The following is a 26,214-nucleotide window of genomic DNA, read 5'->3' as shown; positions in this document are numbered from 1 at the left end:
GGCGGAGGTCAACTACAGCACCACGGAGAAGGAGTGCCTGGCGATCATTTTTGCCCTGTCCAAGTTCGACATGTTTGTCGATGGAACCACCTTTGTGGTAGAAACGGACCATATGGCACTTGTGTGGTTGCAAAGGCTTCGCGAACCCTCTGGTCGTCTAGCAAGGTGGGCCTTGACGTTGCAGCGCTATACCTATGTGGTGCGCTACAGGAAGGGGAGCTCGAATGTCGTGGCGGACGCCTTGTCGCGTGCCCCCGTTTCTTGCCCGAACCCTCCCGCGTCCGACGCCCCGGCTCAGCACGTAGCGCCGTTGGCGCCGCGTGAAGCCGAAAGCCAGTCCCAAAAGGAGGCGATTCCGCCACATTCCTCGGACGAAATCGTGAACCACCTGAACCTGATTAGTTCGGTGGGGATTGCGTTCAGCAGAGAAGAGCTCCTCAAAGCTCAGCAGGGTGATCCTTTGTGTCGAGAGATGATCGACGAGCTCAAGAAAGAGCTGGACTCCGCGGAGTCGGACGGCGCGGCCGTCGGGCGAATAGCAGCTGGTAATGCTGTGGAAAACGCCGAGCACCGAGAAACTGCTGGTATTGCAGTTGGTGCGTTGGATTCATACCTGCTTGACGCTGACGGACTCCTGCTGCGGTACATACCATCCGAGAACGACACTAATGCGTTCAAAGTGGTCGTACCCCGCAGTCTTAAGGGCGCACTTATGCGCTTTTATCACGACACGCCCCTGGCAGGGCACGCGAGTGGCCCCAAGACTTATTTCAAGTTGTGTCACTTCGCCACCTGGCTGGGCATGAAGCGCGACGTACTTCAGTATGCGCGTTCGTGTCACCTGTGCCAGAGCCTCAAGCCACGAGGCGGCAAACCCCCGGGCCTCCTGCAGCCAATTCAAAGCCAGCAATCCTGGTCTCTGGTGGCGTGCGATCTGGTCGGACCCTTTCCAAAGAGCCCGAAAGGACACCAGTATTTGCTGGTCGTCACCGACCACTTCAGTAAATGGGTAGAGCTTTTTCCTCTGCGCAAACTGACGGCCCGGGCAGTGCTGGACAAGCTGATGGAGGTGTTTTCCCGTTTCGGATACCCTCAAGCTTTGATTTCTGACAACGCCAGCATCTTCACGGCAAAGGTATTCGCCGATTCCTGTGCAGCCCTTGGCATAAAGCACAAAAGGACGACGACGTACCACCCCCAGTCGAACATCACCGAGCGTGTCAATCGCAACCTGAAGCCTATGCTTGCAGCGTATGTGGAACGACACCGGGATTGGGATGCCTATCTACCCGAGATCGGGTTTGCACTCCGCTCCACGGTGAACAGATCGACAGGTTTCAGCCCTGCTCTCCTCAATCTTGGGAGGGAGCTGCCGAACCCCATGGATCGGGTCTTGGCGGCTACAGGCGACGGGGGCGGCGCGCAGCCAGCCTATGCTGACTACGCCCGGCGGTTGCAAACGCGGATGGAGGCGGCCCTGTCGAAAGCCCGCCAAAATCTGTGCGCAGCCAGAGCCAGTCAGAAGGCTCAGTACGACCGTTCACACCGGGATGTCCGCTATCAAGTGGGCGATCTGGTGCTCAGACGAACGCACGTCTTGAGCGACGCTAGCAAAGCCTTTTCTGCTGCGCTGGCACCGAAATGGTCGGGCCCCTACCGAGTAAAAGAGACTGTTTCTCCTCTCGTGTATAGACTGACGGACCTGCAATCCAGGGACGTTGGCGGGCCGGTGCACGTCGGCGATCTCAAACCCTACATTAGCAGGGATGAGACGGCCGAGGAAACGTGTCGCATGCGTCAGCAGACACGCACGAGGCATCCCCGTGACGGCCCCTCTGGGCCACAGCCGCGCTACAATCTGCGGAGTTTTCGGTCCTAATGTCCGAATAACTTCGTATGACTGAGGCCATAGTGCTGGCTATGTCGTCTGCCCAAGCCGCTTATAGCCAACGGACGGGTTTCCGGGGGCTAGAAAGCCGGATAATGTGGGCAGCTTCCGTGTCTGCTGGTGGGGTGAGCTCTGTACTTTTTCTCAGAAATTCTCCCCCTTGGACTCCGCCGCAGAGCAGACCCTAGTTGGTTTACTTTGCGTGTGGACAAAGAAGAACAAATGGCTTTTCTTTGTGTGTCTCCTGCCCTCCCTTGTCGGCGGTAGAAGACAGACCCCAGCCATGTCGTTCGCGCTTTCGGAATGACTTCTTCCCGGCTCGACAGACGAACCCCCGGAGTGTTTGGGGGTGCCGTCAGGTCTGAGCCGTTTTTGCGCAAGGTCCATCATGGAGGCGCGCGGCAGTGGCCTGGAATGCCGCTGCCCCCGCTCTGGTGGAGGGGGACGGGTGAGCCAGGCGGAAGTGCTTTCCCCTTTTGGGGAAGCTTGCCCCCTCATCTCGCAGACGAGGCGTCTTTTCGTCGCCTTTGCTCTCCGCCGCCCGAAAGAAGGCTCGAGCGGCATGGCCTAGCTTTGCCTTGCTGCTCGCCTGACGGTGGGCCACCAAGAGATTTATGTGGCTCCTGTCGGTTGCCGACCCCGTTTGGAGACAGCAACCTTTCCCCCGTTGGACTTGCGTCGGTCCGCAGGCTCGTCGTTTCCGTTTTGAAATGGCTTGAAGCCTGGCCGACCAGGACCTGGCTCGCCCGCTCCGTGACACCTGATACTCGCGGAGCGGAGCGGCCAGGGACGGCGGGCCACTTTGTGACTCTGGAGGCCACCCGTCCCATTGGAGGGGTTTGCCAGAAGCCACCATGTCGCCGACCGCCAAGCACGCAGGGTCATCGTCGTCAACATCTTCGCCGTCTTCACCGTCGCCGTCGGGCACTCGGGCCGGGGGTCAGCGTCGCCGGGGTGGCCGTGGCGGGCCGAGGATGGAGCGGTCGCCGCCGTCATCTGTGTCCCGGGCTGGAGATCGACGTGGGCGCCGTCGCCGGGATCGTCGTGACGGCCCCGGGCAAAATCGGATCCTGGGGAGCGGACGGGGCTTGCCTGCCCCACGTTCGGCAACTCCGGTCGGGCTCTCTGTGGCCACCTGGACCTCCCAGGACGGCACGGAGCCCCCTCGGTTCTACGTCTCGAGAAAGCCCTGGGGGGACCAGAGACGACCGGAGCCGGGGCATGCACTCGACCGCGTCCCCTGGCCGTTCCGGGGCCGCACGGTCAGCGAGATGGACACCCGAGCGCGCGGTGCCTGCCTCCCGTCTCGGCCGAGGGACATCTTTTGCCGCGTCTGCGGCGGGCTGCTTCTTCACGGCGACGGGCACGACCGGTCGCTGTTCCACCGGAGCCGGGCCAACGGCGGGGACGGCGACATCATCGGGCCACGGCGCGTGGACGACCCGGCGGAGCACCCGGACGCCATCCGCTGTTTCGGCGCCCGGCTGGCCCGGGACCCAGTGTTTGCTGCCGCCGCCCTGGCAGCGGCCGGGCTCCAAGGGGTGGCTGCTTCGGCTCCGGCAGCAGTGGTACCGGGACCGCAAACGCCGCCCATCGACGAGCAGGCCGGGCCCAGCGGACTCCAGGACCTGATTGACGTGGATGTTGACATCGACCTGTTTTGACCTGGAGGCCGCTGGGCAGAGACGACGACTTCGAGCCCCTTTGGGCTCGGGTAAGCCTGCGATTCCTTTTTTTTTTATTTATGAGAGCCGGTGGGCCTCCCTCTTACATCGGGGAGGCCCACCAAGCGTTTTAAGGAGGGGGGGATGTGGGGACCGTTGGTCGCCCTTCCCCGATGGCCGGTATAACGGCCGTGGTTCGGGACGCGCGGCCTGGTTGCCGTGAGTTTCAACCTGTTCGTGAAGCGTAGGAGAGCCGCCTGGCTTGGGGGGCTCTCCTCCTCACTCTCTCCCGGGGGGACCTTTTCCGTCCCCCCGCTCATCCGGGACCTAGTTGTTTTGGGTGAGGACGACGCCCGCGGGGGGAGGAGGTCGACGCACGTTCCCGACATCGGGAACGTGGGGGACTCCTCCCGCGGATGCGATAGAGATCGGACGTGTCGCGAGGGACTTCCTTTGCCCGCTCCGGACTGCGCTCTCGGGACGGTGTCGACAGGGTGAGCCTTTCATCTGACCTTGTCGGCGCGGGGGTTTTGGGGACAGTGTGTCTTTTGGTGTTCCAATAAACACCGTTGGACCCAGTCCTATTGTGGTACGTGCTCCTCCTTTTTAGAGAAGCGATCAGTTGTGCGGCTGACGTTCGGACCCGCCCGTAGCGGTGTTCTCGAGAGAAAGCTGCGGGGTGTGGGAGTAGGCTTGGCGTCTCCTGATTAGAGACCGCCGCTGAACCCTTCGGTTACCACCCGTGACCATCCCACAAGATATAAACGTCAATATAGGGGGCAGATTTCAGAGAGACCAGGAAAATCGCTAACCCTAGCGGCGGACATAAAACAGCACGTAAACCTGTCGAGGCGGCGACTCCAGGCCATAAACTAGCAAGATCTCGGGGTCTACTGATTTAAAAGCATTTGCGGCGATGTGAATCTTTATATGCTCACGTGTGCGCTTGTCAGTTTAACTTTGTAACGATCGCCCAGGCTGCTTCCTTGAAATTACGGCTTCTATTAGTATTTGAAATGTTTGTGTTCCGTATCACACACTACACGGATCGGAATATTATATATTCCTTTAAGTATCATAGTCTCTGTTTTATATTACTGTGGGGTATTGCTGTTATAATTGTTTAAGTTGCGTTCATTCTAGTGATGTTGAGTTGAGTTGAGAAAACGTTTTTTTTTTATTGTAATGAATGACTGCTCTGGCTTTTTAGCGGCTGCATCCGCAGCGGCAAAAAAAAAAAAAATCGACTGGTTTTGCGTTCCAACATCTGAAAACAAAACTGACGCAAATAAAGGCTGTTGCCTTTGGAAGTGCGATATTCGCCTCGTTGTTCGAAGCTGTATTCGAAATATTTCATATTCAAAATAATTGTAAAAGTCGCACAACCCCAGTGAGAACTATGCTCCTGGTTGTTTAGCAGATTGATAACTACATACAGCATCAGTGTCTCTTTATATTACCAAAACCGGACGCGGTTCTGGTGATGTCACGAGCTCGTGGCATAGACACTGCTACGACGGCATTTTGTTATCGGCTATTTTTTTTTTTTTTAGAGAGTGTGTGCAGTTGTCATTGGGTACTATAAAACACTTAGGTACACAACAGGTTGTTAACGCGGTGGTGTACGTCAGTGGTAACACCTCCGCCTCGCACGCAGCAAAGCCAGGTTCAATTCCCGTGGGCGGCAGGCGATCGCTTCCAAAAATTTGGCAACGTCGAAGACGAACGCCCTACAGCATCAACTATAGCATCAACTACAGCATGAAGAACAGCATCAGCTACATCATCAACTACAGCATCAACTACACTATCAACTACAGCATCAACTACAGCATTAAGTACGGACGCTATCGCTGTAAACAAAACGATATGGCGCAGTTCTTTTTTTTAATTTTTCATAAAAAGGTAAATTGCGTCGCCTGCAGACTGCAGAGTTGCTTCGGGCAGAGGACCTTTCTTCACTTCTAAAAGTGACAAGATGAAAATCAATAGTCTAAAAATAAGCGTAACCAGGGACCCGTGTCAGACAGACGTGCAGTGCAATCGTTAGGACTGCTGTCTGTCTTTGAAATAACCTTCGTGCCTCGCCTTGTTACGGGACAGTTGGGCTGTCGCGGCAGGTTTTAGGAAATCTAAAACGTGGCGCCCAACGACAGTGACGACAGCTTTATCGCCAGATCCGTCTGGGCGCCATCTGCTCGCATTTTGTTGCCTTCTTTATAATATTCACGTTATGTTTATGCATGTCGTGTTTTCAAGGACTGTGAGGAACCACGAATCTAAGTTTGAAGGCCCAGACAGGTGTCCCAAAAGATTACCTGCCTCACATTAAATAAACCAGATTGAAAACTATTGACAGTACCGCACATCTTCTTGTCTGTTTGTTTATTCTTTCAAAGTCATACCGTATGTTCTGGTCTCCTTAGTATGAGAAAAGAACAATTTTATTTTTGTAGCTTCATGATGTCGCGTCGTAAGTTCTTCGTAACACTGAATTTCTTCTCCGTAGACACTGGAGCGCTTTCACAGTCACTTCATTTCTTTCTTTATGTAGACAAAATAATGTAAATTTTAAACACAATTCCATTTTTTCTTGGATCTGCATATGGCTGACTTCACAGGGCACCGCCTTACAATGGTTTTGACACCAGAGTCTGCAAGTACAAGCGGCGGGTTGTCAGCCCGAGTTCTTCTTGTCGTCGCCGCATTCGACGGCTAGAAATATCTCTTGCTTGAGACGATGGCTTTAGAAAGCAGGTCGTTCTTTCTTGGTTTGTTTGCTTTGGCTTTCTTTCTGAAACGCTCACGACACGAGGTGTGTTCAGGAAAGTTTCGCTTCGCCATTCGATGCAGTGTTTTTACCAACCTACAACTAAAATACAGTCAGTAAAAAAAATGCGGAAAAAGACTGTTTGATGTGACGTTTTCTGATTTTCTGATTAAATGGTTTATTTTACAAGGGCTGAACGACCGATACACTGGGGTTTTTATGACTTGTTTTGCGCATCTGTGATTTGAGGAGCGCGAGCTAATCAATGTAAGATTTTTTCTTAAACCGTAAGGATCAAAACCACAACGTTCGTAGCTCCAGCGCGAGCATTCACTTTACACGTTGCCGAAAGGCCTGACGGTGACTACCAAGTTTCTGGAGACCAGTTCACATCCGCGAACCGGTTACCAGAAGCTCATCAGTTGTTGCGAGACGGATGATTATCCGGAGTAAAGTCGAGAAAACAATGCCCGTTTTTCCGCTTTCCGAAATCTCAAAGTTAGCGCGACATTTTCACTCTGAAAAAGTGTAAACGTATGCAGGTGAGTACTGTCGGCCATTTGCCACTATAATGATTGTTGTCACTTCTTTAGTCTGTACATTTAGCCGACCACTGGCGACTCTAAGGGTACCATTGTACAATCTAGTTTCACAATTCCGTCCCGCGGCCGGTCGACGATGTAAAATATTGCTGTAGTCGCAAAAAAAAAAAAAAAAAGAGAAACTGCGAAAGCAGCAATATCTATTTGTTTTGTATTTGCGCTTTGACATGCTTCTGCGGGGCCTTCCATAAGCGGAACAAACTCCAGCTTAATAAGAATAACTTAGGGCTAGAATATTTATGTCATCTGCGGAAGGCCAGCGCGGGGCACAAATGAAGCACGAGTGCTGCGCGGGCGTTTGGCTGAAACTTGTGACCTCACTGACTGAGCACTAATTCTGACGCACCGCTCGTGTCCAATTTTTTTGCGCCCCACTGGTTTCTGCTAGGTGACGTTGAAAGTCTAATAACACGGCCTTTGCGTCTAGGAGGTGTTGGCAGTCTGCACAGCTGTCAAAATAAAATTTAAAAAAAAAACAAAGAGGAGAGGGAGAAAGAAAAATCAAAGGACGTCGTCAAGATCTTCTGGCATCATTAAAACGTCGCCAGATTCTCGTAACTAGAAAGTGCCGTACGATGGCGAAAATGGGGCTATGATTCTAAACAATCTGGTAGAGATATCAGTACGGACACGCACATAAAAAAAGAAGGAGGTAGCACTACATTTGAAACCGTCGCAGCAGTCAGCAATCAACTGGCAATTGTTACATAAAGTTCCGCAATGCCCTTGCTGAAAATTGCAGCGCATATATATTAAAGGGAAGTACACCCTTAAAGTTGTACATTAAGTAATTCAAATGATTACACCTTCAGGGTGTTAAAAGAACACCCCGAAGAAGCTTACGAACGCCAACAAAATAGAATACTGACTATCTGAGTAGCCACGTATATATATGTATATATTTTTAGAGCGCAGCTCTTAGGCGCCCGTTTCAGGCTTGAGCGGCGCGCCGTCGCCGTCGGCGTAACCAAGGTCACATGACCCCCAAGGTCACCCCAAGGTCACGTGACCCCCAGGTCATGTGGCCGCCAAGGTCACGTGACTACCCCCGAGGTCACGTGACCCCCCTCCCCAAAGTCACGTGATCCCCGAAGTCACGTGACTCCCCTCAGGTCACGTGACCCCCGATGACGTCATCGTCACTGATGACGTCACCGGCATCCGCATCGTCATCGTCATCATCACTGATGACGTCATCGTCACTGATGACGTCACCGGCATCCGCATTGCCATCGTCATCATCACTGATGACGTCATCAGTGATGTCACTGATGTCGTCACCGGCATCCGCATCGTCATCGTCATCATCACTGATGACGTCACCGACATCCGCATCGTCATTGTCATCATCACTGGTGACGTCACTAATGACGTCATCAGTATCCGCATTGTCATCGTCACTGATGACGTCCTCAGTGACGTCACTGATGACATCATCGGCATTGTCATCGTCACGTGACCCCCCCCCCTCCGGTCAGTTGACCCCCCCAGTACCCTTCCCTCCTCCTCCTCAAGAGCTGCGCTCTAATTTTTTTTGTGCTCAAGGTTTAATAGTAAAAGGTGGCACGTAAAATTATACGTGCCCAAAATGGTCAATGTACAAGAAAAGGATCATGACCCTATGACTGCTTCACCCTCTTATATACTCGGAATTTCAAAGACACTCATTCGCTCGAGAGGTTTTCCGCACTATTGAAGGTTACAAGTATCTTGCTTTCTTCTCGTCACTATTTCACTCAAAGCATAGTAAATTCAAGGTAATTGCCTCAAAGTTTGACGGTTTGGTACAGGAAATAAGTAGTCATCAACATCGCTAGGACAATCTCCACAGAATTTGTTCGTGAGTGCAAAACACCGTTTGAGGAGCGTGTATGCCTGATTTAACTGTACCTAATATTTTCACACCCTTTACACACCTTTCAAAATATAAAGGCTGCCATACAACACCACAAAAGTTTGCGATGAAATTGCGTTTATCACTCAATACGAGGCTGCTAAAAGGGTGTAGTCACACTTAAGTCTCTGGAAAAGGCTTTTCACGCCCCTTAGAGTGTACATATTTTAGTGCGCATTATCCAAAAGGCAAGAATTACTGTTCGACACGATCTCGATTACTTAAATAATGGTCAGCCACGAGAAAACACATCCCTTTGCAGATGAGCAGTGCATGCTGTCACGCTCACTCAGTGGTACGCACACAGATATACCAAATTATATATTCGGAAATCCGGAGAGTTTCTTCAAAACCATCCCTCCGAATTTAGTTCTTTTTTTAGCTGACATATACTTAGCGAAAAGGTTTCGTTTCTGGGCTTAATTACGATATTTTTGGATTTATTGCGCTCTAACCTCAATATACGAGCAATTCAAAATGCAATTGACACGTCTGCTTGAATCATCGATCCTTAAGTTACCATGCAGAGTAAATGGGCAGATTTAGTAGATCGTATTCCAGAGATTTGCGTATGCAAGAAGATTTAGGAGGAGGGAGGAACCTGCATGCTTCAAATGTGAAAGGGGTGTTAGCGTCTTGAGCACGCACGCAAGCATTGGTACCTTGCGTGAGGGCCTTATTACCTAATTCACAAAACATTTGTGAGATCCCGTACCCAGCGAAATCACACATTCAATATTTTAGCTATAAAGACCGGAACTACAGGTAGTTATAGTCTTCGCTTCTTCTTAAAAACCGCCGATGATTTTGATCTCTAAAGATGTAACCTCATCGACACCGCTTCCGTCCATTTTACGTTTACAGCCTCGCTTCCCTCGACACATCTTTGCAGGACAGGGTTTTAATAGTCCCGTAATTGATCAAATCATATAAACTTAACCATGTTGTAACCAACTCAAATCGGTCAGTTTTCTTTTTTTTATGGTGTGCCATTACATGTTTTGATATGAGAACAAATATGTCAGACACTAAACGAATGTTTCTCGCGAGCGCCAGGCGATGCTGATTGAGCAACACTACCTTTCATGAAAAACAGCAAGAAAATCAAAGGCGCCTACAAAGGTTCGTTTTCTGAACAACCGGAAAACATAAATTCTTAGATCTCTGATGCAAGCCAGTCATTTACACGAGCCTCAACCTAAAATTTGGAGTTTCACACAAATAAAAAAATGTTGAGCTAAACTCTTTTTGACTTCGGCTGCCGCGGTGAGATTTTCCTGTACGTCTTGAAACCCATCTTACCTTGTGTTCCATCTGTGCAAGCCAGGAGTGACAGACTTCTCTCATACATTTTGGGTGTGTGGGAAATGTTTGATGAGTGTAAAATATGGAAGTGAATGTTGGTATATTTTTCGCAATACATGTCAAACAAGGAAACTGGCCTGCTTTTGACGACTATTTCATCACAAGAAAAAAAAAAACGAAGTTTTGATGTGATTGACCTTATATCATAATCTAAGTGTGAATTTGTTTCTAGAAAGCATTAACTGTTATAGTTTTGATTGAAAAAGTTAAAAAAATAGTCAAAGGCAATTATCCTTTCAGTAAGGTTTGGAAAAGAAGCATGCCCTGAGTTTTAAGGTCTTAAACTTTGTCTCCTGTTGATAGGGCGCGTAATAAACAATCACCAATTCGTAAGAATAAACAACTTGCCTGCATTACAAATTTAATCCATGTTCTTTCGCCCTTGAGTGGCGCATTCCCCAACAAAGGCAATCGTATTTCGTTGCTTCTACGTCGTCGCGCCGCGCTAATAGAACGTTCCCTACCCCACTATTGGAAGACATCCGCGGTCGCGTTAGCTTTTTCTCCGAATAGATCTTACCCCCTGTCCCATCTCATCTCGGCCCTCATTTCCAACTGACAAGAGACGCGGTGTCAATTTGTCAAGAACCCGACGGACCCGTAGTCTGGGTCACCGCTCATCTTATCTCCTCGGTTCCCTTCCTTTGTCCAGAGGTCCTCAACAGCAGGAACGGGTAGCACAGAACGACAGAAAGGAAGTGAGAGCTCGGATTAGGCTGTCGGTCTTTGCGTCCTATCATGACAACCGCTCAGTTGTGCAGTGCCGCATTGAATCGTAGTGACGCCTTCTTCCGTTCCCATTAGCTTCGATTCAAAAACCGAACCCCGTTGTACTTCCTCCCAAGAGTTCTATACAACGATTTGTGAAGCGTGGATGTACCTACAAAAAGTTGGAAGATATGTAAGACGTGCTTTTTTTTTACCATATAAATAGACAACACATCCGCGAACGTTCCGTTTCAGCACACTTAAAGGACTAGAGGTGGGACTCAAATGTCAAGGCTTCAATACTTATCGTTATCCAATTCAATGCCTAACATTTTTGCGTCACCACTGCTATGTTTCGAAATTGAAAGTAAGCGTTTACGAACAAAACGTGTATATTACTCGGATCATTGCCTACTGAGTGCTGTGCAGTTTTGTCTACTGGGTAGTGAAACGCTCTTTGGTCAGGCGTAGTATCTCTCTGTAGCGGCATGTCGGAAGCCGCTCATATGTCAACAGCCGTTTGAACTTGCCATTTCTCTCATGTGTAGTAGGCACTGGAAATATTTGCACGTCTCGTCTGTAATCCTGTTTTGTGCAACCGCAATGGGAAACGTGAAAGTTAAGAGGGAATGTTAGGGGAGTGCGCCATCGAGCATGGACACTGAGAAAAAAAAAAAAAAAAAAAAAGAAGAAAAGGTAGCAACGGCGCGTTTATCTCCCTTTTACTGACGCGCCCCCAGGCGGGAACGAGAAGAAGGGAGGAACGAGACGTTTTTTTTTCCTTCTCCAGGCAGACGGGAGAAGAGTTCCACCCTCCGACCTTATCTTCGTTCGGTTTTATTATTTGAGCGCGTCATGCGCGTTGTTTAATAGACGTTGGTGAGTCGATTGAGATTCAGCGGAAGCGAAAGCCGCCTGTAATTTCGTCTCCCAGTCCAAACGGGCAGAACATCTTGGTTGCATTGACCGTTTTACCACTAATTTTGTCAAACGAGCTGACGAAGCCGTAGAACCAGCGGAGTTCCGGAGCAGTGCCTCAGCACTGCATACGCTGGGCTAAGATGATCATCTCCAGATCGCCAAACCATTTGGAACAACCTGATGGCGTTGATGGCATTATGGAGATCACGGAAACTGCCTCCAAGACAGGTATGTGTTGCTGCCTGCGTGTCTTCTGTGCTGCGTTCGGCTCTCTTTCTTGGTGCCGAATTCAAACTGACCATCATCCTGGTCTTTAATTTCCGCGTGTCAGCAACATATCAACAACATCGCAATGGTAGTGTTGCGCTTTGTAAACGGAGACTGTGATTATCACCAATGTGACCGTTTGTCTGCGTTTCGTTGGTGTAACAGCAAGATCAGATGGCGTAAACTGTCAGGCATTGCCAGGGATTGACGACGCTGGTCGGGCCGTGATTGGAGGGGGCGGAGTGTCGCAGGTTAAAACTCTGCTTTACATTAGAGTTCAAAACCGTTTGAGGAATTACGGTGCAACCGATCGACCTACGGATAGTCATGTTCGAACGCTGCCCTGAACCGTACCTCCTCTCGTGCAGTGGCCAATGTGACTGTCGTCTGCGATGTCCTCTTGTCTCCTCCCCGAGAGCAATTGTTCTCTGGGCAAGGACTGAAATTTCAAAATACGACTGGACGTACACATATTTAGAGTTTGGAATTTCAGAATTAAGGAGGAATGGTTTATAAAATTAGTAAAAAAACGCTATCCTTTATTTTGTTGCTTAAATATTGTCAAGGAGTGAGGAGAAGAGACGAAAAATCATGAACTCAACAGAAAGGTTTAATCGGCGAACTTGTGACAAACAAAATAGAGAACGAGCGTCGGGACAGCACAAAAACGGGCGGCGATTGGGTGGCGTAACAAAAAGCAAGAGCGAGACTGACTCAACAAGGTCGCGGGCAGCTCCTTTTTTACTGTGCGTCGGCGTCGTGAAACTTCAACCAAGAAGGTTCGAGCATCAAGCGTTTGGGGTGAGAATGGACAGACACTTTCGAAAACAAGAAACTAGGGCGAAATGATAAATGTTACGCCAGGAGTAAGAATTAATGCGAATTTTCAAGAATACCCTGACCGGGTGATGCTTGCTCGGCCCTGCACGCGGAAATATACTATGATTCCTGGTGAGACTACCTTTGAAGTGGTGCTCTGGAATCAGCGATACAGGTGTTCGAGGTTTCCGCGCCGTAGCTCCGTGGACTGCCTGCCGCTACACCTGCCCCAAGCTGCGGCAGGTGTAGCGGAAGGCAGTTCACGGAAAGCTCGTGCTACGCTCTCATTTGATGCTCCTCTTGCCCCGTACATAGGCGTAGCGTCGTCGTTAGGCCTTATTGAGCTCGATTTGCTCAATTCGCGGTCGCCATACTGAGATGAAGACGAGGGAGGAACTTTACTCTACTGCTTTCAGAAAACAAGGTTTTTCTCTTTCGAAAGGAACATCGGTTACAAGTGCGTTCTCACTTTAGGGAAGACTATGTAGACCTTTTTTTTCTTTCCTAGAGTGTGCGCGCTCAAATCGGTGTCTAATTAGAGATGGGTTTCTTGTGCTCTTCTCCCACTCGCGCCGCTAGAGTCGTCGCAGGCAGAATCGTTGACGACTCAGTGAAAATAAAAGACGGCGGTTGCTTCGGTGACCGACTCCACCAGCCCTGCTGGGCGTTTAGTTTAGGAGAGCGGAAGATGAATTTCCATCCTGCAACTATTCACTTTATTTGAGAGGTCGAACCCAACCATTGAAAGGGCTGCTCACAATGGCAAGCGATAGAAAATATTGTGAACTACGAATGAAAAAATATATATTGTTATTCTGTGTAATTAGCCGCAGTGGCGGCCACGAGCAGACCAAATGATTTGGTTCGGCGGCACACAACATGAACGATCTTTCAAGTTTAAGAATATAGAGAAAACAACACCTACCTGTGTGATCGTTCAGAACAATTTTACCGTATCTAAATTGAAATCTCTTAAAATTCCGACCGCTGAATGATACCTTGGCCGCATTACTTTCATCAGTGGCATGCTGTGAAATGCGAGCCGCAGATCTGCATGCACACTGCAGCACCGCAAAACTTGATTGCACACTGTAGCACGTTTCAGATGTTTACTACAAGATGGCGCTGCAAGTCAAACACAATCATCATCATTATTTAGACGGTTGGTCCAGTTTTACGGTTCACTTTAAGGAACGTTATTAGATGCGCTCAGTTACTGAACCTCACATAGACGCTGCTTGCACGAGCAGTACGCCTCTTTCTCACCACGGCTAGCCTCTCGTCGTTCGACGCGCCGGACGGCTGTATAGACCAACTCAACTCTGACGTCACGCCGATTAGGTGGCGCTGCTGTCGGCACTGCGCATGCGCAGATCCTTCGCCTTAAGCGAATCTGGTTTCTGCGCGCGCGCAATGCCCTCACTCGGTGGGCAAACAGTGTGTTGGCCGATAGTAACTGCAGTGTACGCCACGGAACACGTACGTTTATACGCACATTGTCTAGATGGCGCTCCGCTGTACTCTATAAGATGCACAGCATTGAAACGATAATCTCTATGGCGCTTCAATCGAAGGGGGTGGACTGAAGTAAGTGAGGGGGAGTGGGGTCAAGGGGGTTCTGCGGGTGTTCTACAACTAGGGTAATCTTGAAACGTTGACTGAAACACGTTAATTGTCACGTACGGTAGCCGTGTCATTAGAAAACGACCCAGAGAACTCCCTATTATGACATGTGAAGTACAAAATGGTCGCGGTTTCTCAAGCTATTAAAAATTCAACATCGGACAATTGATTACACCTTCTTACATATATGTTCTTGTTCTGATATATGCCACCCCATAAATGCAGTAATTATATTTCAACCCAATATTATTGATTCGTCCCCTGAAAGATTCAAATATGATTGCCCTAACAGCTGCCTAGAGACGAGGGCGAATGCCAGAGCTCGGATCCGCCAGCCCACGCTCCTGAATATAACACAATGCGACGGATCGCCTTCTAAATACTTAGGGTATTCTATACGCTTACAGTCTATCTCAGCCGGAAGCGAGTTGCTAAAGATAGCACGAAAAACCATTGGTATCTTCACTCTTCCAGAACACTCTTCGATGCTAATGGATCAGAAAGGAAGACGCGAGTCGATGTTCGCTTAGCAACAAAGCAACAATGACCTGGAGCGGTTTCATGTAACGTACTTTCTGTTCAAACTCTCGTGGGAGTCCATAGTGCTGAACTTTTGCTATATGCTCTCCTACGTCCTGAGGCAATATTTATCGGCTAGCTCAAGTGCATTCACGTTGTAACCAGCCGCGCCAGCTTGTGTAGCCAGCGACACAAAGAAACATTGGCTAGTACTAAATTTCTATTAATATCAGGTGGTATTTGGAATAAAGAGGAACCGGCACTTATGAAATGTCGGGACGATAGCCAGAGTGGTCCTACCGGATGTGCCGGTAGTACTTCAGCGGGAAAAATTCCCAAAGTAGGCAAGACCTGCTGTGCCTCAAATAGGTTCCCGATGGTGGTTCCCAAGCTCTATCTTGGACATATACCTTTACTGCACATGTTTTGCAGAAGAAATATAAATATGTGAAGCTTTATAGGCCTATAAAACGATTGGATGTGCTGACGCGCCTACACTGCACTAGCCTAGCTTGATTTATTAAAGGAACGGACCCTTCTGACTTTCACGTTCTCTTCGTCAAAAAGTCGTCATTTTGTTTTCGTGCAAAGCTTTTTATTGAGAGCACTTGACTCTGGCTTTTGATATGAAAAAAAGAAAAATATGCCAGGTGGTGTTTGTGCCTGGGGAATCGAATTTATAAGGCTGATTGTGAACAATACTTCTATTAAGATGAGAAGGCATTTACACAAGTAAAAACATTCGAATCGTTGTTACGAAACGGAGGCTTCGCTATTTCCAGATAGTGGCAGAAAGAAGTGCTCAAATAGCTACCTTCCGCTGTGTGAACACACTCTACCAAAGCAAAGTAAAGTGGGTATATGAAGCGAAAATTCTATGAGGTCATGGCTTCACTGAGCGTGTACTTTTTATACCTCAATGTAAGTTTGGAGAAGTGGCTAAAAGTATCAAAAGAACCGCGTTAATCTTGTCCATTCCTGAGCTCAACTGACTTCAAACTCACAAACAACTCCACGCTAACTCTAGACTACCTTCGTTTTCATCGAACAGCACTAAAATATTTGCCTGAGTCTGAGGAAATATTGAAACACAAATTATATTGGATTTTCAGTTGGGATTTCGTAGAAGGGGCCAGATGTTTCGTAACAAACGCGTCAATCTTGTCGCTTTCTGAGCTCAGCTCATTTCAAATCCATATTCTCCACGGTAAATCTCGGATACTTTGTTTTCATCGAACAGCACCGCACTGTTTGCCTGAATCGCAGGATGTATTTAAACACAAATTATATTGAGCGTTTCATATCGAAGTTCCCAAAAGTGACCAAATGTTTAGTAACAAACGCTTTCATCTTGTCCTGAGCCCAGCTGACAACGAAACCACCAACAAATTCATGGTAGCTCTCGGCTAACCCTTTTCCATTGAACGGCCCCACGATATTTGCCCGAGTTGGAGTATTTATTTAAGCGCGATAGACTATCGTTGAGGGGTACAAGCTGAGCCAGTTGGTGGTACATATTACAACGGTTAAACCAGCTGAACTACGATATTAGGGAGAAAGGAGTAAAGACAAGGAAAACCAGTATCCGAGATGGAACAAAAAAAAAATCAAGTAGGAAGAAGAGAAGGTAGCCCCAACGCCAGTAGACAAAGAGAGGAAAACGAAGAATCTTTATTAAATAGTTGGTAGTCCAGCGATCACTTGTCTTTACTCCTTTCTCCCTAATTTCGTAGTTCAGCTGGTTTAACCGTTGTAATAAGACTATCGTGTGTTTTAGTGAATACTGAAATATTCCGAGCTATAGTGGTGTTAAGAGAACAAGAAAATGTTTTTAGGAATCGACTGCCAGTCACGGCTAATAGGCAGTGCAAAAGATATACTAATGAGTTCATAATGAACTAAAATGTACTAATTTACTTTTCGGTTGTGAAAGTATATATCTGGTTTCCGTTAAAACCTTTCTGAGCGCCATCGATATCCGTTAAAACATTGAATTTTAGGACGTCTTAAAGCACTTGTGAAGCCTGCGGGTGGGATAGAGTATTCACTCCGTCCGCAGGCACAAGAGTTACGATTCGAAAGCGCGGGTGGTATTCTTATCACCGTCATTTTTGCATTGCCAACCTTGTGCTTGCTGCACAAGTGAAACATTTAGCGCACCCCCACACTTCACAGGTGCTTCTTCTTAAAATTAACTGATTTAGTGTTTTTCTTTTTTTCAGACGCTCGGAAAGTTTTTAATAGAAACCGTATGTTGTTTACTTACACAAAAGGTGCTTTGTAAGCTTTAGTTACTTATTTGGCTGATAAGTATGAGTTTTTAGTATTTATCCCTGACTTCCGTCGTGATTGCTTGTTTTTTTCTCGGAAGAAGTTTCTTTTATTCTGGGCCCCCACTGGTAGGAATGTTCTCTAGTTTAAAATTTTGATTCCCTGGGAAAAATCGTCTCGTATCGAACAGGCCCCAAAATATACGGAAAATAAAAAAAAAAAACTCCACAGCTCAAACCTTCCATATACAAAATATAAATGCAAAAACACTTAATGTCTTGCTTTTTGTCATTCCGGCAGCATTTGTTGCCGGAATGACAATCTATGTGGTACGTGGAGAGGGAATAGTGAATATATATAGGACCTTTCTTATTCACCAATGGCAATCTTTTTAGCTGTCATTGCGACTTTCACGAAGTGTTGCCTCGCATTGCCGCAGAGCAATCAAGTTTTCTGTGACACGTAGCGCCATCTAGCTCAAAATATTTGCAACACTGGGGAGGCCCTTTCGCCAGCCCGCTTGCTCGTGGAGCTGTTCACGCGCCACTTTGAACATGTAGATTCGTGCATTTTTCGGTCTTTTATTCTTAACAATTTTATGAGAGGTCGAAGATCACCAAGCGTCGAAGCTGTAGGCAATTTTGCGTACAGGACTGTCGCAACGCCGAATGCTTAGCATTCGTGAAGCTTGGCAGGATCCCGTCGAGGCCATGGGAAAAGCAACGCCATTGGAGGTGAATAAATGCCGCAAAACGTGTAACTAAGCACTCCGTGCGGATTGCCTGACTTGAGCTGGTGATTTTAACATAGACATGCTTGCGTCCTCCTCACATAAAATTGAATTGTTGACTTTATATCAGTTATACGGACTCTTCAACGTTATTGCCCAGCCTACTCGCATGACACCCCGAAATACGGCGTTGTTGATTTATTTTTAACAAATATTTCAGAAACGGACATAGTTGCTGGAGTGGTTGGGGAAACTATTAGTGACCACCTTCCAAGATAGATGGTTACAAATGTAGACTATAGCTCCAAAAAAATATGTGATGATCAGAATTATTTTAGAAATATAAGCGCAAGAAACCTTGATCTTTTTCAACAACAGATAAGTTCCGAAGTCTGGAGTGCGGTGCTGTCTAGCGTGTCTGCTGACGAAGCATTTAATTGTTTTCTTGAAAGGTTTATAATCATACATGATCGCTGCTTTCCTTATGAATTGCATAGGGTTCCTCGAAAGTCTCGTAAACCCTGGGTTACATCCGAAATAAAAAAATAAAAAAATAAGAAAAATAATCTCTATCACAGATTCGTGCACCCTAAAGATGGTAACATCGTGGTTGCATTTAAGAAACATAGAAATGAATTAACAAAAACTTTAAGGCAGGCTAAACGCGTGTATTTCTATAATTTATTTAAATATCACAAGAGATCCGAGGTAGTACGGAAAAAGTAAATGAGTTAATAAAACAAGGTGGCATGCGGATAAAGTAACAGATATAAAAATCGAAGGTATCGTCGTAGAAGGGGTTGCTTTGACCAAAAAGTTTAGTGATAATTTTGCTACACTTGTCCAGAGTGTACACTGCGCGAATACCGTTAGGTATGTCCAGAAGGTTTCACATAGTATGTTTCTGTTTTCAACTGACGAACATGAAGTATTTTCTGTTTTCCAAAGCTTAAAAAAATAGTAAGTGCTCCGATGTACATGATTTTCTAATTAAACCTAACAAGCATGTTTTGTGGTCGATTGTTCCTTGCTTAACACATTTTTAATCTAGCAATTAAGAACGAAATTTTCCCCCAAAAAATGCAGGTGGCAAAGGTATTTGTGCTATATAAAGCTGGAAATAAAAACAACCTCGAAAATTATAGATCGAATTCTGTATTTCCGATATTTTCAAAAGCTTTAGAAAAAATAATACATCACCGGCTGTATAGTTTCTGCGTAAAGTTTTTGTATCTTAACGCCCTGTCAATACGGATTTAGGCGGGGCTTCTCTACCGAAATTGCCATGTCAAAACAAAAGGAATTAATTTTAAACAATATTGAAAAAATGTATTAACACTCGGAGTATTCATAGATTTTTTGAAGGGTTTGACCGGATCAATTATGACACATTACTTCCAAAGCTGATCTTTATGACATTCGTGGTGTTGCTCTCAATATGATCAGAAGTTATCATCTTAGTTATCAATATCAGTGCGTTGAAATAAATAAAAAAAGCAATCGGATCTTAGGAAACAGATTGCCGGCGTACCGCAAGGGAGCATTCTGGGACCACTTTTTTTTAATCTATACATTAATGACATCGGAAATATTGATAAAAAGGTAAGTCTCATACTTTACGCTGATGATACCAGTATATTCTTTTCAGCTGATGACACTGATCACATTATAAGTACCGCAAATAATGTTTTGGAAAAGTTAAATGCCTGTACAATTTCAAATTCATTAAAATTAATGGTAGTAAGACAAAAGCCTATTATTTAGATCACGTAATACAAACTGTTTCTATACGTCCAATCTTTCTCTTGGAACATACTGTATAGATATAGTTGAAAGCGTAAAAGTTCTCGGAATTATATTTAATCAATACATGTCATGGAGCCAGACTGTGCAACAGATATGTCAAAAATTATCAAGAATTGTAGGTATTACCAACAAATATCGCCAGATCATCCGAATTTTGGTTATGATTCTCATATATAATTCCCTCTTTTATATAATTTTATATACTCAAGATATAATTATCGCTTCTCGGTATGAGGGAATGCGACCGCAACAAACCTAAAACTGATGCATACTCTACAAAAAAAGCTGTTCTTATTACATGTAATACTCAGTATAATAGTCATACTAGCTCATTATTTAGTAAATTGAATATTGTACAGATTCCTAATCAGTATTATTATAAACGTTTTCTTGCATTGAAAATATCTTTTGGCCAAACAGAACGTATATTCATATCTATCTCCAACCTTAAAATGAGGGAGGTTACAACTAGGTCTGAAGACACATGGTTAGTGCCGCACTCAAGAACGAACTACGGTAATCGGACTGTGAAATATATAGTGCCTCGTTTTCTGTTTTTTTTTTCTTTTTTTAAATCGCCCGAGTGAGTTGAATGTAGAAGTTTTGAATGAAACCATAAAAACGTGCGTTACATGTTTGTGAGAGAGTGCCCCTGGAATTTGTAAACTTGGCTGAATCGATTACTTTTCACACTTTCCCTCCTCCCTCATCTAATGTTGTTTATTTTTGCGCTATAAGTGGAATGGTGAAAAAAAAAAAAAAAACATTTTGTGTTTGTGCATGCTGTACTCTTTCGCTGCTGTGGGAAGGCAGAGGCTCGTCAAGCAACAACTGAGTTGTCTTTTTCTCTGTCTCCCCTTTCCCAAGCGGAGAGAAATAAAGAGTTTGAGTTTGAGGTGGATTTCTAGATGTGCTATCTGACTCGATATTTCGAATTAATCCGCTCGACAACCGGCATTGTCTTTGGATTTGATGCGATGATTATCTGGAGTTAGAAACGTTTTTTCGCACTCTCGCTGCGCTCTGCTCCGCGGATATAACTCGATCGAATCAGGTTTCAATGTCGTTTGAGCGTTAAAGGAATGAGCGTTTCGTCCGCTCCGCCGGTTGCAGGGCAAACTGGCGTTTGCGCGTCATCGCGGAGCTGCCCAAGATAGTTGTTCTATTTTGACCGGTGTCTATCCCCGCTTCTAAAAAACTTCCTACTCAAGAAATAAAAGAATGAACGTACATCACAAGAAAAGGTTATCCGTGTGGTGTTTATTTGTGTTCTATGTAGAACAGTACAGCACATTCAATCGACGAGAACGAGCATCAGCTCGCGACTAGCAATGGACCTTTTCCGAGAAGCGTTCTGCGCACGCGCGAGCGCCCGATGCCAAGCAGTGGAAGTCGGCACGAAGATTCGAGGAAATTCGGAATGAGGCTGTAAATCGACGAGTAGAACACGTAATTGCAGCATATATATAATTGTGTTACACAAAAAAATAAAGTGGACGGAAAGAAAAACACGACGTTTGGGTGGACGCTACGGATTTCCCTCTTTAAAGTCGCGTTAGGCCTACCTCGTTGCGTTGGGCACGCGACGCTGCTCAGAGAGCGAAGCAACTGGTAACGTAGCTCCCATTATCGATGGTAGCGCAGGTAGGTCACTTCCTCGATTTTTAGTTCGTGCAGCCACCGCCTGGTGCCGTCGGTATTTGGAAAAGGTCCATTGCGTACGACACTGCTCAAACTACAGCCAGCTTGTACAGAAGGCACATTCCTTGGACACCGCAATCGTTTTCATCACTTCGACGAGGGAACCGGAACGAAGCTGATTCTCGAAATTAGGTCAGCTATTTATGCGGGAAGGGTTCACCTGAAAATTAAGAAGTAGGTCAGGGTGGGGGAGGGGCGGGCGGGGGGGGGGGGGAGGGGGGGGGCGGGGGGGGGGGGGGGGGCTTTTAGTTTAGCTTTTGTGTAGGAGAGAAGCTCGACGAAGCTTTCGCTTCTGTAATATTGAGGCGCGTAAATAACGTAAAAAAGGAAAAAAAAGGTTGAAAACTGTCTTTTCCAACTTGCTTTCACTTAAAGCTTGCCGCAATATCAGAACGTTAAATTTTGTTATTCTAGTTCCCGTTTTTGTTTATCTCAAACTATCAACGGAGGCACGTACTAAAATTGCCTAATGCTAGAATGATACAATCACTCGCATAAACATTTGATACATTTTTTTAAACAGTTGGTAATGTGGCGCGCGACAACAAAGCACTCAGAGTTGGTAATAACTCAGTCACGCGAGGCTACGCCGGCGGCGCTGCCGATTTTAACCGTCCCAGTGTTGACTCATTTGGCCATGGTGGCGCTGATGATGAACCAATGGTAGCGCGCTCTGAAACCTTGCCCAGCGCCTATACGATCTTACCGTGAAACGCGCGCCTCTGCAGCTACTTGTCTGCTTCACTAATAGATATTACCTAGTTTCCTACACTCTTAAACAGCGCAAGCGGAGGTGGAGATGACGAGAGTAACATCACCGTGTGTTCACGCAAACCATCTCAACTGCGCTGCCTGGACGATCATATTTCTCAAACAAAATTGATTTTGGCTCGAGCTGTTCAGCTTTGTTTGTTCTCCAAAGGCATACAGATACGTTGAACACCCCAATAAAATTAAAAGCCTGTGCACTTAAACTTTTTACGTCGCAACGGTAAAATAGAGTGCAGACACAGACTACAAACTACTGCGGTGTTTGCGTCTAAGTAGACCTCGTGTTCAATCAACGTGTAGGAGAACGCTCTGAGTCGGGCCCGTGTCCAGTTGCTGATTTGACGTCATCCTACTGTATTGACGTTGAGGGAAGTTAGAGCAGGCTGGGACCCGGGCCTTTAATATTCTAGGCGGTGCATGTACATGTCGTATTCCTGCGAAAGAACGCCTAAGTTAGCGGATAAAACCGATGGCGTCGTTCCATCAGAATGAAGGTGAACAACTCAAAGCAATGAAAACCTTAACTCACATTCATCTCTAGAATTTGTCTTGAAAGTTATCTGCTGCCCAAACAAAGCCAGAGGATTGAGAATGTAGCTCGATGAAACAGTTTGTTCTCACGTAAGTACGCTACTTTCGAAATATACTTTCGCATCAATACCGAAAGCTTTTTAGGTGTAACGTAAGGCTATCAATTGCTGCCTGTGTTACGTGAACTCACCACCAGAGTCAAAGACTGCGCTGCTGTCATTCTTGAGGCAATCCAACATGGCCTCTTGAAGAGCGCTGAGCTGCATTTTGGAGTCTTGATCGGCCAAGATAATCTGCATATAAAGAACACCGAAGAAAATGTCAGTGTGATCACCCGGTTCTTTAATAAACATTCTTTGTTTCAAGCACCCAAAGAAACCAAAATTATTAGTGAAAACAACACGGCAGCAAACAAACATATGGGCCAAACGACAAGATTGTTTTCCAACATTTATCTTGTGCTGCAGAAAACTCATCACCGGCATTGCGGCAAAACGGTGTTGCTTTCATTTAAAGCGGCAGAACTACTTCACGGAAACCTGAATAGAGCAAACACGTGTCCGTGGGAAAACGACTTCCGTGCTGGGCGCGTTGTCTTGAAACATTAGGGACAGTTTGTTTTCCGGGCACGGCCTAGATAAGGTCCCGTGTCGTGTATCGACCGTCGTCGCTTTTGCTGTTGCTGCGCCGTCGGGAACAGATCTGTATTTGTAACCGAGGTAGAGAAAAACCTAGAAGGCATGAGGGGCCGGAACAAAAATAAATGGAAAAAGAAAGAGAAAGATATAAAAAGCTTTCTGGATTTGAATAAGGTATCACTGTTTGATTCAAGACTACTCTTAACTTTCGTGGCGGATACGAGCCCGCTAACCGGAGTCCCAAGCAGCACACTTCCACGGCCCCGGCTTGGGCCAGGCTGGCGCGAGCTAGAACGAAATTGGCTCAAGCCTGGCCACAGCTCGAGCCAAGCTGGCCAGAGTATGAGCCGGGCCTAGTGCTACTAGGGTAGTGAAGCAACTAATTACATGAATTTAGGTTTCTGGAATTAATTACAAATTTAGTACCTTAATATAATGCAAGGTTCAATATCATGTTAGCAAACGTAACTTTGGCTTACTTGCATTTAGGTGTAATTTGCGATGTGGAAACAGTTACGTTTAAATATTCTCGATGATCTCCTCGGGTGGGGGCACTGTTGTTCACGGAAGACATTTGTGCATTCTGGCAAGCGTGTGCGGAATCAGAACCTAGGCAATACTAGACCGGCTTTGAGCGGAAAAAGAGCAACGTCTATGAGCCTCGCACTCCGGCCGTGGAACTTTCGGGATAGTTTCAAAAAGCTGCCACTTGTTAGTGTGGAATTCATCATGCACAATACCCGTCTATCAAGTGGTGCAGCAGTTCAATGACCACAGGATCTTGCCAGACTGAAACGTTGAAATGATCCTAAAGAGTAACAACACATTTTATGATGTTAGTCTTCACAACTTTAATTCCAGATGTCTTTTGACGGCGCAAACCTGTTTCTAGGTAATTCATTTCGCATCATATGTGGCGATGACAATGGTCTTCGTTTAGATATACTTGCCTTTGTAATAAATACTTATTTTGTTGTTTCAATGTATTCTACTTACGCATATACAAGCTTGGTTACGTTCTATTGCGGGTGTTCATGCACTGCACTATATTACGCTCACAAATCAGCACTATTTTGACTGCTGTATATAGAGACACGAGATCTACGCCAATGCCTTGAAACATGCAGTGAGTTGCAAGTAAAAGAAAACAGGTCTAAACAGGAGACTGAACGGCACGTCGGTAATCACACCCCCTGTGTCCCCTCTTTAAGTGATACAGTATAGTTAACTTTACTGCAACTTAGTTACATTTAATAGCGGTAACGTTAACTGGTTACAATTGTAAGAACGTAACTCTAATTGTAGCTTAATTGCAACTCACCTCAACGGATAAAACATAAACTTTAACGCAATTAATTTCGAATAAATTTGTACCCCTCTATCGCTAGGGCATATCAGCCATATAGAGAATCGGGGGAAAATGTTTCCCGTGTTTTTATAGACCTTTCCAAAAATCGCCTTCTGAACGCTGTCATCTTTGTTTGTTGGGTTGTGAAACGCTTTCTGAGCTTGCGCTGTAGATCTGTTGTGCGGTATATGAAACAATGCGCATCCTTCCACAGCTCAGTGACTCGGCAGTTTTCGTCTAGGTGGTAAGCATTGGAAAGGTCTGTGCTCAAAGTAAAAATGCCAAATACAGATCTGTTCTACCTGTAACATCATTTTCATCGACATTGGGAAATTCCGTCTTAGATATTGGGGCAAGACCGCTAACCAAATTTAATAAAAATATATCCCAAAACTGATTATTAGTTGTCACCTATTAGGGATATCAATTCTTTGCGGCATCCGGTGAAATCTGAGGGCCGCGTGCCAACGTGACTACGAACCAACAGAACAACTTGTATGGCGCTTGAGCCTAGACTTCAAGGGTGTAAGGCGTTAGCGTTATGGGGTCCCGTTAGCAAAGCCTTTTCATAGCTCTAGCTCGTTCCCAAGCCATGCAAGCGTGTGTGCGAGGCCTAGTCGGTTCGCTAAGTTTGGCGGGAAACATTTCGCTTAATTGAGCGGAAAGTTTTTCCGACAAATTGAGCGGGTTCATAGGGTCATGATGTCGCAGCCATGTGTGACGTCACACGCGTGACATCACACGTGGCTGCGCTCGCTGCTTTATGGGATTTTCGGTTCTGCCGACGCCGACGTCGACGCCTGATTTTCCAGCAATAGGAGCTCCTAAACGATATCGCGTTAAAGGAGTGCAGCTAGAGTTGCTCAATGCACCCCACTAGCGATTGACCGAACGTCGCTCACAGTCCGCAATCAACAAGCGTATGCGGAAGCTTTGCTGCAGAAGATTGATTGGGTCAACAAGACGCTGCTTCAACATGTAGGTTAGCGGTACCGGTTCTTTGATTGCTTACGGGCTATACGGAGAGCCACTCGTCTGCTTCTTGTGTGGGGGTTGCAGTCACGACAAAACGACGCCGAGTTCTGCTTTGTTTGATTGGAAGGATAATTGGTAGACCTCAATGCTAGATGTCCTGAGGTCTACTATTTTTTTTCGATCAGTCAATAAGAGCTTGGCGTTCTGAAATAATCGCAACCCCTATACAAGAAGCAGACGAACTTGCGCTCCGCATTGTGATTGACAACCTAGGAAACTCAGGTTGTAGCTTCTTTTGATCACGCCTGTTGCTTATTGATTCGTAATCCTGGGACTTTATTTGGCTCACGAAGCAAATGCAATAAAAAAACAGTGAGTGCGCAGGCAAACTGGTGGATGTTGA

At 46.4% G+C, this 26,214-nt stretch overlaps 1 protein-coding gene across 1 annotated transcript in view; it reads right to left on the bottom strand.

Annotated features, from left to right (window-relative positions):
- Positions 1-23,203, bottom strand: part of LOC120850149 (parathyroid hormone/parathyroid hormone-related peptide receptor-like) — a 258,878-nt gene extending 235,675 nt beyond the window's left edge. The window contains exon 1 of the mRNA XM_040222557.1: positions 23,041-23,203. Within this exon, the coding sequence (XP_040078491.1) occupies positions 23,041-23,203 (163 nt within the window). The remainder of the gene's footprint in view (positions 1-23,040) is intronic.
- Positions 23,204-26,214: the final 3,011 nt, after the last annotated feature.

The sequence above is a fragment of the Ixodes scapularis genome, unplaced genomic scaffold, assembly GCF_016920785.2.
Source record: "Ixodes scapularis isolate PalLabHiFi unplaced genomic scaffold, ASM1692078v2 PGA_scaffold5__190_contigs__length_132052651, whole genome shotgun sequence".
Taxonomy (NCBI): domain Eukaryota; kingdom Metazoa; phylum Arthropoda; class Arachnida; order Ixodida; family Ixodidae; genus Ixodes; species Ixodes scapularis.
Note: the sequence above shows the minus strand (reverse complement) of the source record. Positions and strands in the feature narration are given on the sequence as shown.